The following is a 19894-nucleotide window of genomic DNA, read 5'->3' as shown; positions in this document are numbered from 1 at the left end:
GAGATTATTTTGCTAGCATTTATAGGTTTTTGTTTTTAATATATTCCCATTGGTAAACTTTATATGTTACTTTTTTTTTAACCTTTTGAAGATGGTTGAAGGATGGATTTAACACCTACTTTATATGGATATTGAGCTTGATGCATGAAAACCCCCACCATTCTACTCTGTAGATGAATCTGTACTAGAAATTTAATGTATACATAAATACGCCCATAATTGTGATTAAAATGGCCTCCAGCTGGTCCCCTTTCAGCTGGCATCTAATTAGGTACAGGTCTATTATACACTCTGGTATTTGATTGTTAAAAGAGGCAATAAGAAAAATTAATTAATTAATGGGGGGAAAGAGGTGGTAACTTCAACTGTTAATTTTGGATGTTCTCTTCCTAGGCTTCCAAGAACAAAACACTTGCTAAATGTTATCAATGAAAATTTTGGCACCCTTGCCTTTTGCCGCAGATGGCTGGATCGCTTGGGAGAGAGTAAATACTTGATGGCTCTGAAGAATCTCTGTGACTTGGGCATTGTAGATCCATATCCACCATTATGTGACATTAAAGGATCATATACAGCACAGTTTGAGCATACCATATTGTTGCGTCCGACATGTAAAGAAGTTGTCAGCAGAGGAGATGACTATTAAACTTGGTCCAAAGCCACCTCAACATCTTTATTTTCTAAGCTTTGTTGGAATACATTATACCAGAATTAATTTGCAACATTTTGTCTGTTTTAATAGTGGACCTATGTAATATTTTTATCCATGTTAAAAAGGAAGGAATTTGATCAAAGGCAAACCTCCTAATGTAATTAACCAAGGAAAAAGCTTTCAGAACTTTTCAAATGTTAACTGTTTTTTCTCCCATCAAGGAAAATGATCTAAAGCTCAAATTAGTTAGGAATGAATTTTACATTTTGTTTTGAACACGTAATAGATGCTTTCCAGATATTTATAATACCATATTCCAACTTGAATGCTTTGAATGACTACATCCAGTTCTGCACCGATGCCCTCTGGTATTGCTTTTTAACCTTCCTGGAATCCATTTTCTAAAAAAATAAAGACATTTTCAGATCTCAGAGCTACATTTCAATGTCTGTGGTTATAATTCTGGATAGGAACTAGCTAAACTTACTGTAGGGAAATGTAGAGTTTTGTGTCTAGATTGTAATCCCTCTACACTGAAAACTTTCTTCTGACATAGTGACTAAAACAAGATCTACAAATGCAGAAAGTGGGAGAATCATCCTTATTTTATAAATGAATATACAGCTTTGGGAATATTTTGCCTTTATTTTCTTTATAGAACCATGGTAGTCCTTGTCTTTCACTTTTTTTCTGTCATTGGAAAGATCCACTAATTGAGAACATTACTTAGTAGAGCATTTTTCCAACTTGAAACCTTGATTTAGTAAAGTGGGAACATTAAGATCTTTTGTTCAGTAGTATTTATTGGGAAATGTACTTGGCTTACTCAAGAGAGACCCAAGGGCATTTAAAGCCACAAAAGCAAAGAAAATAAAAAAAAAGCTTTCATGTTTGGATCTTACTCTATTTAGAAAATCTAAATTGAAGATATTAGGATTTTTCATTAGCAAGCCAAATTCTTTAACTTAAACCTTCCCTGCCCCTTGACTGGCTTGGATTCATATTATGGGTGGTATTTCAGTCACCCTGCTAGTAGCAGCTAAGTGCATAAATTGACTGTAAGATGCGTAATATTTGTTTGAACTGAGCCCTGCTACTGATTCTTTAATGAATTGCTTGAATTCTTACATGTAAATGATTTGTTCCAACACAATTTCAAAACTTATGTACCAAGGTAAAGCCTTAATTTGTATGTTTTAGCAAAATATTTTATTGCCTCTGGGATGCCTTTTAATTTGTATTTTGTTTAACATTTGTCTGGTAGAGAAACCTATGATTTCTGTACCTAGATTCAAAAGCTGCTCTTTTCAGTATTAGAGCTATAAATGAATGTTACCTTGTGGGATACATAATGTAGTTTTTAGCCACATGAGCCATGTTTATTATGGTGCTAATGTTCAATAGCTACCTTTGAATAATTTCTCCATTTTCTGTGATGCTGTGCTAGTGGCAGAGCTCACCAGTTCATGCCTAGACAGATATATTGGGCCCTCCAGCTAGCTCCTTTGGGGATTTGAGTGCATACCTTTTCTAAGCTACTAAGCCCAGGAATTTTTGAATTGACCCTTTTAAGAAAAAAAAAATTAGAGCTTTGATTATGTGCTCTAAAGCTCTCTTCCCTGGTAACTGTTGGGAGTAAAGGCATCATTGCATGTCCCTGGAATGGCTGGAAGGAATTTATGATCTTTTAAATAGGAAAGCTGTCACTTAAGAATTGTATTGTTTACCTACTAGCCGTGTTTATTTTGTCATGTTTACAATGATGTACCTTACTAGTAACAAATTATTAGTTTGATGTTTAACAATAGTGCCTTTTAGTAAATTATTTTACAACCAAAATGTTGTTTTTGTTAGATTAATTTAGCAGAATGCAGAAGTCCATGCTGAGATTTTATGTAGTAAGAGATCTGTTTCTGTTCATTGTCTAGGTTTTAGTTTTATTGTTTCTTTCCCATATATTTTACATGGACTGAAGAAAAAGCAACAATTACAAACAACATCGCTTCAAGAGTTGTTTAAAAAACTACCATTAAAATTAGGTGCTAAAGGAAATTTTGACTTTCTAAGCTAAAATGTATGTGGCAAGTAACCTAGGTAAAAACTTGTTCCTGAAATTAAAGAAGGCTAGACCTGGATATCTTGTCCACATAAATCTTTAATGAGGTATAATTAACAGTTGAGGTAACAACTTGCATAGGTATTTAATAAAGGAACGATTGTAAGCCCTAGCCATTTTATACTCAAACTGTATTTTTGGCACAAATGATTTGTCTGTTCAGTGATAAATTCTCATTGCACTTCAGTGTCAGCTGCCTTAGATTTGAAGAAAAATTTACCAAGAGGTCCTTTTCAAGATGATCACTAGTGGCAAACAGTATTAATACTCTACAGGATTCTCTTTTGTTGAGATCTCAACCTGCAAACAAACCAACTTAAAAAGGGATAAATGATCATCCAGTGGTTAATCAGATCTTACAGAGCTGATCTACAGAGTTAGTGGACCATCCCTTCTGAATAAGATTTAGCAGCAGTATGACTATAAAGAGATCTGGTAGAATTTTTAGGGAAAAGCAGAGTGTCTCATACTGTATTTTTAATAAAATGCAAGTTTAGATCATTTTTAATGTCTTAAAATACTGAGGCTTACTGTTTGAATATCTTAAGAGGTTCATCCCTCCTAGAATTCACATAATCCTAGCCAAAAGTAATCCAGATTTTAGTTTAGAAAAATGAGATGCTAGACATATTGCCCGGTGCCAATTCTGCACAATTATCTTTGCCCTATGCAGTTTTCTCTTGACTTATTTCTATTCCTTTGAACTAAAAACCTCTGAGCTTCTTTAAGAGTTCTAATCTTAATCAAATGTATAAAGTGAATTCATGCCCAACTTAAATTGTACGTATATGACATAATATTGTTTGCTAAATTCAAATTTTTGATATGACTGCTTTACTATAATCTGGATAAATCTATTTGCTTAAGTCTCAGCCATCATTTTTTTTTGTGTGCAGAGTACCAAAGTTCACTTAAATATACTATTAATAAAGCTGCCATTTTCATTTGGATATAGTTTGACTATGCCAAATAAAGAACAATTATTAAAACTTAATACATTTAAAAAAAAAATAAGTTCCATTAACCAAAGTAATGTCTATTCTGAGCCCTAAAATACAAGCCTCAGGAATATTAATGAATGTGATTAAGTATTTCACATTTAGGTGATACCTTGATATTTCACTTTGAATGTAGTGGTCTAACTCCCTTCAAGGGGCAAATGTGGCTTCAATATACAAGTGGTGTGAAATGCCTTTTTTTTTTTTTTTTTTTGGTAAGACCATATTAGTGAAGTGTCTAATTTTCACATCTAATAAGGTTTGTATAGAAAATAGCTACAAAAGATAAATAAGTAACAAATGTACATAAAATGATGCAATCTGAACTTCTTTGGTAGAAGACTGCACAAAGTCATGATCTGAGCCAAATAAGACATCAAATTAAAAAAGAGGTAACACCAGTCTGAGGTAAACACTAAAAGTTTAAAACTTCCAAGTACTTTGTAAAAAGTTGTTACCTGCTGTTGATAGACATGCATTTATACTAACTGTTTTTGTAAAAAGTTTTGTTGTAGCTAGATACAAAATATATAAACACAGTGTGCATTGATTCATAAGTAAAAAATAGAAACAGTGAAGCTCAAAATTGTAAGTCAGCCCTTTTAAAAAGTATATATACAAATCACAAGAAAAAAGCCCCAATGTCTTTGGATCAGCTAAAGATTTCATTAGAAGACGTATCAGCTTCTTCATTGGGATGTTGGCTACCAGACAGGAGCTCTGGAGGCAAGAGTTTAGAATGTCCATTCTCAGTAACTCGCTGGGTATAAAACAAGATATAAGCTTGGGCCTTGCATACTTCATCCATAGTGCACATGCTTAGCTTGGAATCATTGCAGTGTACCCAGAACCCTAGAATGAAGCATAGAAATATACCTTAATGTTTATAAAAGAATGTTAGAAATTTCTAGTATTAAAAAAAATGGATTTGAGAAAAGGAGTTACAGTTTCAGTGAGAATTCAGCTTTTTTAAATGGGAAAATAATTTTTTCTAGCCATTTCATTTTTCTTTTCTTAAATGAGAAATATAGCTTGGGCAATATGCTACTCTGGAATTAACTACCTTTATCCTAGAAGTAGTCTGACCAATTAGTTCATCTGACACTCTAATTCTTGGTATAATCCTACCAATTAATGCTTTTGCTTCTAATCATACTGTAAAGCAAATGGCGTATAACTAACCCTTGGTAGTTTATGTTGTATTATTCCTTTCATGGTACCAGGCTTTTTGTCCACAGCTCTTTTCTGTTTGTTTCGTGTGTGGGTGGGAAAGGGAGGGTTGTTTATTAATTCTTCAACAGTAGGTGGAGAAAGGGGAAATTAAACATGAAAGCTTAATCCAATCACTTTTGCCACCTGTAAAGACTACCTTAGAAGGGCCAATGGAGGTGATAAATGAAAGTGAATTTAATGTTAAAACCTGAACTCAAAGTGTGTTCCAAATATTTGCAGTTCCCCAGTTCATTCGATGCCCTGCCTCATTCTTTAACAAAATTAACCAAAATAAACCAATAAACAAAGGAACTGCTCTTGGAAGTAAGCCTTTAAGAAAAGGTACTGCTCTCTCTCTTGACTTTTATTTTACCTTATTATTTTCCTAACCTTACTGATAAAGGCTGTTAATCAAAACTACTTGGTGCAAACCCACAGAAAATATCCCTTTTTCTGCATGAACTCCCATTTTTAAAGAACACTGCATCAGAAGCAGACATTCTAGAAAGAAAACAGGTGGTCAAATGCTTTGCTTAAGATAATTTAGTGATTTTCGAAAATGCTAAAGCCTGAACTCCAGCTTGCATATCTAATCCAAGATGAAATACTTTCCCCCATCTTTACCTCCTTCAGAATTATAGCAGTAAGCAGTGTAGTGTCCTGAGCCAAATCCTTTCCCATGGTGCATTACTACAGCAGATAAGTCATAGATAAAGCATTCTGGTCTGAGAGATTTCAGGGACTCCCTGCAGCAATAGGGCTCCATGTTTAAGATTTCCTCAAAGCTAACATGAACACCAATCTTCTCTCGGTGATTACGTCCTGACCATCTGTGAACAAATCAGAGTAAAATTATCAACAAAATCAAGGGAAAATAACCCATACTAGGTGTAGGTGGAGTCCTAATAATAGAAAGCCCCAGAAAGCAAAGTAACATATATTATAGGATAAATATAAAAACAGATACTAATGGATAAGTTGGGTACCCAGTATTTTATGCTAAGGAATGGACATACAATAACATGATCAAAAAAAATATATATATATATATATACCCCAAATTCATAATACTGGCTACCTAAGGAGATATGCAACAGGATTGGGAGGCATACCCAGGAAGCTTCTATGGTATTAGAAATGTTCTGTTTCTTTCAGTTCTCCAAAAGCTCCTAAGCCCCCTCCCCAATCTCATTTTTCCTTTTCCCTAGAGGTAACCACTATCTTAAAAGTTGTATATACATTACCTTGCTTTATTTGATACTTTAATCAAAAATTTTTAAGTTTATATATGTAAGACTGAAAACATGCACATAACATAAACATACATACATGAGAAAGATTAAGAAAATGTTGAGAGAGAAGTCGGATATTTACATTCAAAGAAGTGAACCACAAGATGACAATGACTCCAAAGAGGCTATCCCACAGTGCCTTTTTCCCTCTCCCCACCTCTGGTAGGAAGCCATAACAACCCAAACACATCACTGAAAATATAAAAAGTTCACATCCTATCAGTTTTCTTAACTATATTTAGTAAACTGATCAACAGTAAAGCTTAGATTATTTCTCAATTTTGGAATTAAATTTATTCCTATTGTAACCTATGACTCAAAAGTAAGAGACACATAACTATAAAATTAGATTCATTTTTTCCACTACTTGCTCTGTATTGATATTGTGTGAAATATATTACCTTCAAATTTAGTATTCTGCTCAATGCTTTTTCTCCGTTTTTAATGAAATCTGTTTTTCTACAGGTATGTAGCTACTTGCTAATTCATTCCAATGTATGATAATTTGCTTTTCTATTTGTATTGTCTGTACAGAAAATCATTCAAAGTAATTTTATATGTTGGCTTACTTTTTTTAGTTGCCTGAAGTTCAGTTTACTGAAGTATACTAATAGTATTTGCTTTTATAATATCACCTGTAAGGAATAGGACTTTATTTACTAATACATTTCTTAGGTTTTGTGGCTTACTAACAGCACACCAGTGTAATTACCAAAAGTAATTATAATAGTTTTCAGCTATGTACCTGTTTATTTTTCACAAAGTTCGTGGTAAACTATGAGTGAGTTTTTCTCTACAAAGCCACTTTAAAATTACTTCTAACACCTACTTGAAGAAAAAGACTTCTCCCCAATCAAAAATATATGCTTTAAAAATTGAGATTTATCTTTCTTATAACCCATGTGCCTTATATACTGGCAAATACAATACTTTTTGAATGGATGAAGAGAAAGAAGATCAATACAGTAGGAAAGACAGAGTAACTATAAACAAAGCCTCTGGATCAGAAATAAGTATGGCATGAAGAGTCGAAATGTTTTGGATAGAAGATGGAAGAGGACAGAGTCAAATAGTTAAGTTTGAATTGAAATAAGGAGAGCTTTGAATAGATTAGAAGTTTAATAGATTAGTTCTTAATAGATTAAAAACATTTTCTGTGGTTGGAAGGAAAGAATTGAAATGGTGGAACTTGTAACCCATAGCATCCTTTGAAGTTTGTTCTATAGCTACCTGTTAAATTGTAATTTGAAAGCTATATCTTTTTGTATATATGTTTTATTTCACAATAAGGAAATAACTGAAATTATGGTACTATATCTCATAATAACTTTGGAAATTTCCTATCTATTTACTTGTTATATCATACTTTGAAAGATAGTTATTTTGTATATATGTTGTATTTCATAGTAAGGAAAGAACTGAAACTGGAATTGTAACCTATAATATTCTTAGAAATTTGCTCTCTTAACTACTTGTTAAATTGCACTTGGAAAGTTATCACTTTTATGTGTTTATGTGATATTCTACAATTAAAAAAGGATAAAAACATTCTGGCTATCACCCATTGTAATATGATGGGTGATAGCCAGAATGTTTTCGAAAAGGGTATTCTTCAATAGTTTATAGAAGCCAATTAAGTTCCAACTTTAGAAAAAAACTTAAAATTCTTTCAGTTCTACCTTTACAGAATCTCATCTTTCCTCTTTTCCTGGCCCATGTTACTGGTGCCCCGAATACATTAACCACTTACTGATCCTCCTGTTTTCATGCCACTTATTTCATACACCATGGCAGGACTTAGCTGACTTGTCACTAAAGCTTTTGTTGTGTACCATTTCCTGTTCCTTATTCCATACCTCTGTTCATATCGTTCTCTTAAGTTAAAATGCTCCTTCTTCTGTATGCACCCTATTCATTCACTTCATAAATATTCTGGGGCATCTACTTTGTGCTGAGCATGGCTCTGGGCCTTGAAATTTAGGGATGAAAAAGACAGAATCTATCATTAGTGAGCTTCTGTTACACTGTCAGGGGGAGAGGAACAAGCTATTAAATTGCAGACAGTGGTTTTACCATTAAAAAAAAACAGGGTAATGTGATTTTGGGGGTTGGGTAGTGCTACCTGTAAATATGATGGTCAGGCAACCCTTTTTAGGTTCTAATGAATTGGGGTAGCTGGCGGTAGATACCTGAAACTATCAAACTACAACCTAGAACCCATGAATCTTGAAGACGATTGTATAAAAATGTAGCTTATGAGGGGTGACAATGGGATTGGGAAAGCCATAAGGACCACACTCCCCTTTGTCTAGTTTATGGATGGATGAGTTGAAAAATGGGGCAAGGAAACAAACAGACAAAGGTACCCAGTGTTCTTTTTTACTTCAATTGCTCTTTTTCACTTTAATTATTATTCTTGTTATTTTTGTGCGTGTGGTAATGAAGATGTCAGGGATTGATTTTGGTGATGAATGTACAACTATGTAATGGTACTGTGAACAATTGAATGTATGATTTGTTTTGTATGACTGTGTGGTATGTGAATATATCTCAATACAATGAATATTAAAAAAAAACACAGCAGGTCATTCAACCAATAGAAGAAGTGAATAAAGGTTGGATAAAAGCATGATGTCAAGAAAGGAAAAGTGGATTGAGCTAGGTTATAGTAAATTAGAGTCTTTTTATCAGCAACTTTAAAAAAAAAAAATGATGGTCAGGAAGTCCTCTCTAAAGACATGAAATATGAACTGACACTTAAATGATATAGAGCCCCACATCATTAGAGAGGTTTGAGGAAAGTTTTAGACATCAGCTAACTCCTTCCCAATTCTCCAATAAATCTTTCTTTGTATACAGTTTGTGATACTTAGTATGTCTACTTCACTGTTATTTTTGTGCATGCCTGACAATAATCTTCTTAAGAAAAGGATCCTATTTTATATTCCCCCAAGAATACTAAACATCATCTTGAATTTAAAAGCACTCAAATGATATTTGCTGTTTGTACCTTTAACAGGTACAATCAATAGTTTCAGTAAATAAGCAAACGACTGAAGTTAACTGTAATTATCTCTGGGGAGTGAGACTGAAAAGGAAGAGGTACTTTTACTTTGCCTTCTTTAATGTATGAATTTTTTTAACATGTATTCCTTTAATTATAAAAAAACAGCAATAACTAGTATTTATGAGAAATATGGTCTCCGCAGTTTTCAAATCATAGCACATTAAGTAACTTCCTTGGTGGGTCTTGTTAAGGTCAACATCTTAAAAGAACAATAAGCCCCACAGGTTAATATAGTTAACACATGGTATGAAACTATACACTTTGATTAATCAACAGATTCACCAATTAATTCACCTGATTAAATAAATTTCAGAAGACTAGAGTATTTTAGGTTGTTCTAACCTGCTATGAGTTCAATGACTGTATGTTTGATCAAATATTTTCCAAGGACAAAGCAAATGGGCCAAATACTCTAGGCTACAGATGAAGTGAAAAAAAATTTACATCTAAACTATGCTGAATATTAAACATCATAATAAGCAGAATTAAATATATAGAGAACGGCATCTGCTGCATTCTACGAGGGAAGCTAATTAGAAGGTTAGTTATTGAATATGGCATCTGCAGTTCACTAGGGACAATGAAAAGAATTTTTTTTCTTAAAAAAAGCGTAAGTAGATGCCAATTGTCTACTAGCTAAGTATATGGTATTAAAATGTAATTCACTACATGTATTTAAATTTTGAGGCACTATAAAATGCAAGGAATAATTAAGTTATAAGTGTATAGCTGGCAGGCAACTACTAACCTGAATCGTTTGAGATGTAGTCTGAGAACCTGAGGTAGGTGGCATATCATAAGCTGTTTCTGGGCCTCTGTGAGTACAACTGGTTTTGAGGAAAACCTTCTACGCTTTGCTGTAATACCAAAGACAGAATGAGAATCAAATTTAACTTGAGAATACAAGGAAAAGCTGAATAAACTTTCTTCTTAATTTAACCACGAGTTAAAACATTTACTATGTTAAAGGCATTGTACTGTGCTAGAGATAAAGACATGGGCCCTGTCCTAAAGATATTGACAGACATATAAACAAATACAGACATGAATAATAATAATTCTGCAAATAAGGCAAGAGAATGAAGAACAGTGTTATAATGTTAAAAAGTGGATGTGGCTGTAACAAGTAATAGGAAAAAGTTATTTCAACTCTCCCTATATTATTATTCTCCTCCAAACCTCTTAATTAAAAAAAAAAATGTGATTAGTTCATTTATTGACGCTAATTGGGACCCCAAGGAACATGGATTCTTTTTTTAAATTTTATCAATTTTTTTTAAATTCAGTTTTATTGATATATCATCCACAGGGTACCATCAACTGTTCACAGTACCAACATATAGTTGTACATTTATCACCACAATTTTTTAACATTTTCATTACTTCCAAAAAAATAAAAATAAGAATAAAACTAAAAGTAAAAAAGAACACCCAGAACACCCCATCCCCCACCCCCCCATTATTCCTTTAATTTTTGTCCCCATTTTTCTACTCTCTGGGACATGGATTCTTAATGTCTAGAACACCACTCACCACATTTCCTGGGGATTCACCTCGGCCCTGGCCTAAGAGAGCAGACCTTTGCCAAGTTCCACATCTGCGGACTCCCTCCCTTTTCTAGCACCAGATTTTAGAAAAGTGGAACTTGGGATTCTTCTTATCCCCACTCCCCTGAAGGTGTCTCTATGGACTGTTCCTGCAGCTTCTGGCTGGGATACTGACTACCAAAGTTTACTCTTGATGTCCAGGAACTGCTCCTTCAACTTGTACACCAACTCTAACTCCAGCCATAGTAGCACGGCTTCTCATTTATGAGATGGAATCAGTCCACCATGACACTGTCCTCTAAGCTATCTCCACAAGCCACCAGCCTTTCCTACAGGTCTACAGTCCTGAGATCCAGGTTTCCAGATGCTGCTAAATGTTCTGCACCTACTCTGGGTTGCCTCCTAGAACATATGGTCCAGAAGCAGCTAGACAGGAGATGTCAACTCCTTCATTTATAATTTTAAACATTTGCCTTTCTGTATTAAAGCAGCTCCTTTAGGACTTGTATTTAGTAGCCCTGGAGGACACATACAAACGTGTTATAAAACCACATTCTGAATTTATAATATCTTTCTACTCCCAAATTTGGTGATGAAAACATCTAGGACCCTTCAAAATTTTTGTCCAAGAAAGAAATACTTCATCACATCAAATTTGACACAGGTTTATTTTTCATAATACCTTATATATATCTTAAGTTACATATAATAGAATTCATATCATCTAACATTCAAAAAAAAAATTAAGTGTAAGTCATTCTAGAAAACCATCAATTGAAGTGAGATTTCAATGATGGAATATCTGATGTTTATTTTATATCACCTTAAAAGTTTAGTATCTAAAACACCTAGAATCATTTTTTGAGACATGGAAATTAGGGAGAATAACTGTAAATATATAGTATAACCACAGAAATACCATGTGCATGTGGATAAAGACACCAGATAAAGATACAACACATCTGATATGGTTTTATACACTATTTCCCTGGAGGAAGAGGCTTCTCACTGAGGTGGCTACTTCACTCCCCAGGGTCAAGATCCTGTGCTCACCTCTATTGGGGCACTCACCTCTACTAGAGTGGATCCCAACTGTCCATCAATTTCCTCCATATGAATGTGAGCACCTTGAAAGCAGGGACAGTGTCTTACTCCTATCCATAACAACTAGAACAATGTCTAATACAGAAGAGTTACCCAGTAGATGATTTTTAAATAAATCCTTTATGTTTTTATGAAGCCAATGCCCACAGCAGTAATCCAGCTATATACTGGATTACAATTATAAAGCAGTGTTTAGACTGATTTATTCTGATGAACCAAAAAAAAAAAAAAAAAAAAAAAAAAAAGTTCATTTTCCTAACTGCTACTTAATGGATTTTTTCCAGCTTCCTCTCATTTGTGTCTCACTTTGTTCATCTTAGAGAAGCACAGAGAAAATACTGTCTCTACTCACAGTTACACTGGTCACACATGTAGATTTTTCCTTCTAAAGCTTCAGTTTCTGTGAATTTGGCCAGCATTTCAGTAACCAGACAAGGCTGGGAAGAAGTATCTTTTCCACTGCACTGGTATCTTTCTGGAAATTCCAGTGACAGGTCCCAGAAAGGTTCTATGGTATTTGATTTATTGTCACATGCAAGACACGTAACCTGCAAATGAAAGTATGAGTGTCTCAGATTACAATCCTTCCATCAAAACATTTACTCCTTTCACTAAAGGTCACTGCCATTAAGTAAGCTTTGTTTCTAAAATACATCACTAGAATTCTGAATAATCTGCTTTATATTATTGTCAGGGAATTATTATTATTATTACAATTTTTCCTTTCAAAAGACTGTCATTAAACTCATTATGAATTAGTGGACTTATACTAGTGGAAATTCAAAAAGCTCCAATGGCATTAGTTAAATCTGGAATTTAGATAAAAATCCAAACCACACACACACACACACACACACACACACATTACTATGTTTAAGTTTTTAGGCTTGAAGTTCCTTAACTTGTTCCCGTCCTCATCTTTCACTGATTTTTTCTCTCCCCAAATTCCTTTAACCTCTTAACTCAATCCACCTTCTCAAACATATTACAAGTAAAATACTATAGAGTGTATTTTATTATACAGATTTTGAAGTCCTACCAACCAATAATTCTACCACATAAATGATATAATCCCACTTAAAGCAAACATCACTATATGAAAATCTCTATTCAAATACAGGAACCACAGGAAAATGGGACAGTTATAACAACTTAAATAGGCAATATAGTACCTGGAAAGGGAATGAATATTAACTTTAGTGACGCATTCAGCAGGATTTAATGCCAATAAACATGTCTGCATAATAAGACACACTATACAGCTAATAATCCATGCATTCAACATGATATGAAATATTACAAAGCTCTTACACAGAAGCTATATTCCTGGCACAGGCAACAAAATAAAAGCCAGTTCTAATATAGATTTCAGATTTGACAAATTGACACAAAGAAACAGCACCCCTGGTGTTTGATCTGGGCACTCAGTAGGGCTAGGGCCTGACCTTTTGAGGGTAATTTCTTTTTTTAAAAAAAGCCCTTCCTTGTTGCTCAGATGTGGCCCTCTCTCTCTAGCTAAGCCAACTTGAAAGGTGAAATCACTGCCCTCCCCCCTACGTGGGATCAGACACCCAGGGGAGTGAATCTCCCTGGCAACGTGGAATATGACTCCCAGGGAGGAATGTAGACCTGGCATTGTGGGACAGAGAACATCTTCTTGACTAAAAGGGGGATGTGAAAGGAAATGAAATAAGCTTCAGTGGCAGAGAGATTCCAAAAGGAGCCGAGAGGTCACTCTGGTGGGCACTCTTACGCACACTTTAGACAACCCTTTTTAGGTTCTAAAGAATTGGGGTAGCTGGTGATGGATACCTGAAACCATCAAACTACAACCCAGAACCCATGAATCTCAAAGACAATTGTATAAAAATGTAACTTATGAGGGGTGACAATGGGATTGGGAAAGCCATAAGGACCACACTCCACTTTGTCTAATTTATGGATGGATGAGTAGAAAAATAGGGGAAGGAAACAAACAGACAAAGGTACCCAGTGTTCTTTTTTACTTCAATTGCTCTTTTTCACTTTAATTATTATTCTTGTTATTTTTGTGTGTGTGCTAATGAAGGTATCAGGGATTGATTTAGGTGATGAATGCACAACTATGTAATGGTACTGTGAACAATCGAATGTATGATTTGTTTTGTGTGACTGCGTGGTATGTGAATATATCTCAATAAAATGAAGATTAAAAAAAAAAAAAAAAGCCCTTCCAGCAATCAACTGTCTGAATCTCCTGAAATAACCAGTTTTCTAAGAGTTTATTACACATTTAAAGGGAAGAGAAGCAAAAGGCTAGCATAATTTTATTGATTTCAAAATTCATCCATAAAGGAAAAAACAGATATATACCCACTCTCAGACTATATAAACATAAATATAAAATGGTATAAACTTTCTGGAAAGAAATCTGTCACCAAGTTATCAAAAGTGCTACCTTTTGACAAAGAAATTTTACTTCTAGGAAATTATTAGAAAAAATATATTAATTGGCCATGACACAATTTATAATAATGGAAAAATTGGAATTAGTCTACAAGTCAACAAGAGGGAAACAGCTAAATTATGCTACATACATGTAATGGACAATGAAATTTTTTGAAAAGGGTAATCAAATATTTTTAATGACTATGGAAAATCCTTACAATAGTAAATGAAAAAAGCAGGTAAGTACAACATGACCACATAATTGGTGGGGCAATATGTATATATGTTTAGAAGAAAAAAAATGACTGGAAGGAAATATACTAAAATACTAATAGTTTTCTCCATGGGTTGTAGAGTTACGGGATTGGGGAATGATTTTTCTTTTCTTCTGTTTAGATTTCCTGTATAATATAGATTTTCTATAATTATATCTTCTTTTACTTATAATAGTATATTTTTAAACTTTTGCATAGAAAAGATGGAAATGATACAGAGAAAGATGGTGGAAAAATAAAACTACATGTAATACAAAAAACACAACACTTATTTGCTAATTGGCACAATGTAGAATCTTTACATTTCTGATACAGAAACCAAAATAAACATCATGGATATTCCCTAAGAAATACATTGGAAATATTTAAGCAATATTGTAGAAAAGTATGCTCTAAAAACAAAAGGTGGTATCAGCACAATGAAAGTTGAACAGAGGAGCAGAAGCAGGCGTGTAGGGAGAAGGAAATGAACTAAAAGCCTAATTATCCCAGTTTTTCTTTTTTTAAAGCTCTATGCTATGGAAAAAAAGGGAGCCTTATGTCTAGTAATAACTCAACAAGTTCACTCATTTTAGAGAACCATTCATTATATGTAAGATTCTGGGTTTTTGGTTCACCTTTCACAACCAAGAAACCTCTGCAGTAGTAATTGAAAAAAGGAAAACCATTTAGGATTATTCTAGATGAAATCATGTTTGTTTACCTTAAAACTTCCCTACCTACTCATTCAAGTTTTTAGACTTCGATTTCATAGGATGTCTTTCACAGCTACTTCCTGGTCCCTGAAATTACTCAAGTGTGTACATAACCATTCCCTGTAAAGCAGCATCTTCAAATGGGTTCCTCTGGGATTAAACCCTCCTCTTCTCAATCCCTCTTTATAGAATGTATGTTATATTACTAATCTAGAAATTCTAGCTCTGTTTCCAGATCTCTCTCCTGACCCCCACCTCCCAAAAAAAGCTTTGATACCATAAACATTAAACTACTTTCAATGATTCATGAAGGAAATAAATATAAATGAATGAGCTGATTTCTTTATACACATTTATAAAAATGATCCATTTTGATTGTAGTAGCTCTAACACACTATATAGAAGGCATGCATTTTTTAGGCTTTACTTCTTTAATTGCCTGAGAATAAAACATTTTTTTAAATCCATACCTGACTAAGAAGTTGTCCATGAAAAATATTATTCACAACATTCAGAACCTGTTTGATAAGTTTCCTTTGAGAAGTAGGGATAAGAGCTGGTAACCTGGTACCAGTTGTTTCTAGTTCATGTTGTATTTTATCCAAAAGTTCACAAAGAAATTCCTGAGCATCTTGTTGGCCATAACCACGAAAAGCAGGGATTAGTCTCCACACTGAGTGTAGCATAGCAAATGGTGAGACTAAGGCCCACTTTCCAGACCACATGACTTGGAACAAAGTATGTAATTCATGACAAAGAGAAATGTACTGTGAACTTGGCTCCCTTGGCTGAATAAGTTCCATCTTTCTACTTTTTGATGCTCCACCACTTAGTCCTGATGATAAACTTGGGTATCTGAAGCGAGGAGAACCTGTGTCTTTTTCTTGGCATTCATTCATTTGAATTATTACTGTATCTGTGACTGTTGGATGCTTGTAAGATCTTGTCTTATCACTAGCAGTCACAGCCAGCCACTGGTGCAGATCAAGCTTTAAAAAACATTGTCGAAAAATAAGTAAATGACTCAATACTTGAAGAACAGAATTCATATAGCAAGTATTTCCCAAATTTCTCAATCCCGTTACACCAGGAGTTACTATTGGCCTTCGTTTAATTGAGTTATCATTGACTTGCTTATATCTTACATCTTCTGAGGTAGATAGTACTTTATCTTTTGCTGGTGATGCTGGGGTTTGTGGTGGCACTTGAACAGGAACTATTTCTATTGTGGTCGACTGAGCTAGACCTTGCAAACGTAAGCTCTTTCTTGGAGGCATACTTCCCAACTCTGCTTTAACTTGATGCTCTAATTCTTGCCGTCTTTTCTTCACTTCTCTTTTTGTTATTTTTTCCTGATATTGTTCTTCTTGCCTTTTTCTTCCAATAGGTGACTGTTCAAACCAAGTTCGAAATATTTTACCCATTAGCATCCTTCTCCTGTGCCAAAGAGCAGTAAACATTTGATCTTCATTTTGAAACAGAAATTGGGTGTCATCATGTATGAAATAAGAATCATCACTTGTACCCATAGACCGTAAAATCCTTCCACTACGAGCGGTATAGTGATAATTCTGACTTTTGATTGCACTTAATGTACTTCTTAGTAATTTCAGGTCTCCAGTTGCATTATCATTAAGAACATAATCATCGCAAAGGTAACAAAAAACATACATCTCATTCACTTCCAATGCAACAGGATGACCGCTATCTTGAAAGTGCTTGAGTGCATGCTCTTCAATATATCTTCCACAGGCAACATGGGAACAGCTAAGGCAAGCCCAAATTGACTCAGTAGTATTGCAGTCCACACAATGCCATTTCTGAGGGCTGAGGATGGAATGGTCATGAGCAAGCCGCAACTGCCCAATGTGTTTGCATTTATCCATTGTTAGCATTTATTTGGTCTAGCTGAGAAACACATAATCCAAAGAAGTCTCTGTTGACAACACTTGAAGCATCTGAAAACTAAGCAGAAAAATGTCAATTTTTAATAAAATGAAAACAAGAAGTAGCCAATATTTTTCTATTTTATAAGGTATTTTCCAAAGAATAAACTGAAAATTTGATGCTCCCATTGCTCCCAATTTCTGGATTACTTGTCCTGACACTATGGGCAAAATCTCCCTTTTCCCTTGCTCTAGATTTCCTAATCTCTTATCTGCCTTGCTCTGAAAGAACACACACTTCACTTTCTCCATCTAGTGGTGAAGAATGGGTAGTGTCAGACCACTTTTCACATTATTAAAATAAGATCTATCCTTTCCTGAGTCAATAAAATCTGAGAGCAATTTCCAAAACTACATTACTCTTCTTAAAAATTAGGACTTTGAGAATCCAAATATATCTCGCTAGTAGTAACAAAAATTGTAAGAGCTCCATGTGGAGTTAATAAAGCATAATCAGAGTTAAAACCAAGGGTTTTGAGGCAGATGGACTTAGGTTTGAATTCTACCTCTGCCACATAGCTGATAATTTTGAGCAAATGTTTTACCTTCTCTAAACTTCATCTGTAAAACAAGGAAAATCATACCAACTTCATTGAGTTGTTGGAAGGATTGAGATAAGACAAAGTATTTATCTACCACACAATAAGTGCTCAATAAATGGTAGCTATACCTAAACAAATCTTAATATTCTAAACACCATTACACTTGACTTTCCATTTAGTAAATCAATAATTACCTTTAACTCATAGCCCTATAACATACCAACTTTATAGACTTGACAATTTGCCTTAGAAAGATGGGGGGGAGAATGTGCTTTTGTGTTTGAACAGACTCTCAGGAACATACAAAGATATGTAAGCAAATCAAGAGAAAAGAGGAAGAATATAAAGTGGATGGCAATGCAATGAGCTTTTAGATTTTAGTAAGCCCAAGCATTACATAAAATCGTAAGCTTCTTCTAAAACAAAAACCTGTTATTTTGACCCAGAACTTGGCCCTTTATCTCCTTCAAGAACTTAAAAATAGTGAAATCGAGTGAAAATTAGCAAACACAGGCATTTTCTTCACGGAGTTAATTGAACACATATTTCAGGGCACAAGTGGGGACACAGTTACATGTAGAGGGCGATTAAGGTAGCATGCATGAAGTCCACCTTCAGCTATGCCGGAGATGTGCAACATGGCCGCCAGGGCTGATACAACAATAGCTTAAGTTACCCTCAGCCTTCTTTACGGAAGTAGTTCGCGCCAAAAGTGCTAGTTCGCGCCAAAAATGCTAACCCTACATCTGCCATCCGCCCTAGCAACAGCAGCCACCAATCCTAGACCGCCACGAGCCCTTGCTAGCCACTTCCCCTTCTCCTAGAGTATATATACTCTGCCTCCTCAATAAAGATTTGCAGCTTGATCGGAATCTTTGTCTTGCTGTCATTCCTCGTGTCTCTTGTCCCATACCATTCCTCCCTCACAGGACTCGGAGCCTCCGTTGAACGTCCCGCGGGCTGGGACAAACTGGCGCCCAACATGGGGCTCGGAGTTCTGTGAGAGACGGAACGCCGCACTCAAAGAGAGAGGCCTCTCACACTCACCGCACCCGGGATCGCCGCGAGGAAGCGCGCTCGCGAGACAGATCCGTTCACCAGTCGATCAGTGCCAGCGAAAGGAAGAAACGGAAAGAAGAAAAGAAAGCAACGAAAGGTAAGCCCCCATCCCCAACATGGGACAAGCAATCTCTCAACATGAATTATATATTAGTCAGGTCAAACAATCGCTCAAGGCACGAGGAACTAGAGTTAAGAAAAAAGATCTCACGCGCTTTTTTGATTTTTTGTTAAAAACCTGCCCTTAGTTCCCTCAAGAAAGTACTATAGACCACCAATGCTGGCTAAGAGTCGGCGACTGTTTAAAAGATTATTCCCGGACCTTTGGTCCTGAAAAGGTCCCGGGTTACTGCCTCTTCTTATTGGAATCTAATTAATGAAATCCTAAGAGTCCATTCTTTAGCTCCAGACATTCAAAACCTCTGCAAAAAAGGAGAGGAAGCTTTAAGAGAGCACTCTCGTCCCGCTTCAGCATGCAGCTCAGTAATTATTAACATACCTGAAAACCCCCTAAACAAAAACCCCAACAGGGATAGGCCAAATACCCCAACCAGTCAAGCTAGTCTATCGCCCGATCAGCACAGTATCAAACCAGAGGCTAAAATTTCTCCCTCTTTGGAGGAACCGGAGGCTAAAATCTCTCCCTCTTTGGAGATCAACTCCCTTCCTCCGTTTCGGCCACCCCCTTACGCACCCGATTTTCCAAAACCATATTCTCATTTTTATCCAGTCACGTCCTTACCTCAGTTTCGGCCACCCCCTTACGCACCCGATTTTCCAAAACCATATTCTCATTTTTATCCAGTCACGTCCTTACCTCAGTTTCGCGCTTTGGAAGAGGCCACAGAAAACCTCCGGCTACACGCCGATAACTTTAAAGAAACCTTTAATCAGGAGCGGCTGCGAGCTGCCAATTTACTCACCGACCTCCGGTCGGCAACTCAAAGCATTGCAGCCCTTGC

The 19894-nt window shown here is 35.4% G+C and overlaps 2 protein-coding genes across 2 annotated transcripts in view; one reads left to right on the top strand and one right to left on the bottom strand.

Annotated features, from left to right (window-relative positions):
• Nucleotides 1-1091, top strand: part of METAP2 (methionyl aminopeptidase 2) — a 30591-nt gene extending 29500 nt beyond the window's left edge. Inside the window, exon 11 of the mRNA XM_037845958.1 lies at nucleotides 394-1091. Within this exon, the coding sequence (XP_037701886.1) occupies nucleotides 394-646 (253 nt within the window). The 3' untranslated portion in view covers nucleotides 647-1091. The remainder of the gene's footprint in view (nucleotides 1-393) is intronic.
• A 2870-nt stretch (nucleotides 1092-3961) lies between these two features.
• The window catches only part of USP44 (ubiquitin specific peptidase 44), a 33004-nt gene continuing 17071 nt past the window's right edge, over nucleotides 3962-19894 (bottom strand). The window contains exons 2-6 of the mRNA XM_037845957.1: nucleotides 15856-17350; nucleotides 12341-12536; nucleotides 10086-10194; nucleotides 5603-5808; nucleotides 3962-4618 (exon numbers count right to left, since the gene is read on the bottom strand). Of these exons, the coding sequence (XP_037701885.1) occupies nucleotides 4419-4618; nucleotides 5603-5808; nucleotides 10086-10194; nucleotides 12341-12536; nucleotides 15856-17280 (2136 nt within the window). The 5' untranslated portion in view covers nucleotides 17281-17350 and the 3' untranslated portion in view covers nucleotides 3962-4418. The remainder of the gene's footprint in view (nucleotides 4619-5602; nucleotides 5809-10085; nucleotides 10195-12340; nucleotides 12537-15855; nucleotides 17351-19894) is intronic.

This window comes from Choloepus didactylus, chromosome 8, assembly GCF_015220235.1.
Source record: "Choloepus didactylus isolate mChoDid1 chromosome 8, mChoDid1.pri, whole genome shotgun sequence".
In the NCBI taxonomy this organism is placed as follows: domain Eukaryota; kingdom Metazoa; phylum Chordata; class Mammalia; order Pilosa; family Megalonychidae; genus Choloepus; species Choloepus didactylus.
This window is presented reverse-complemented; position numbering and strand designations above follow the sequence as displayed.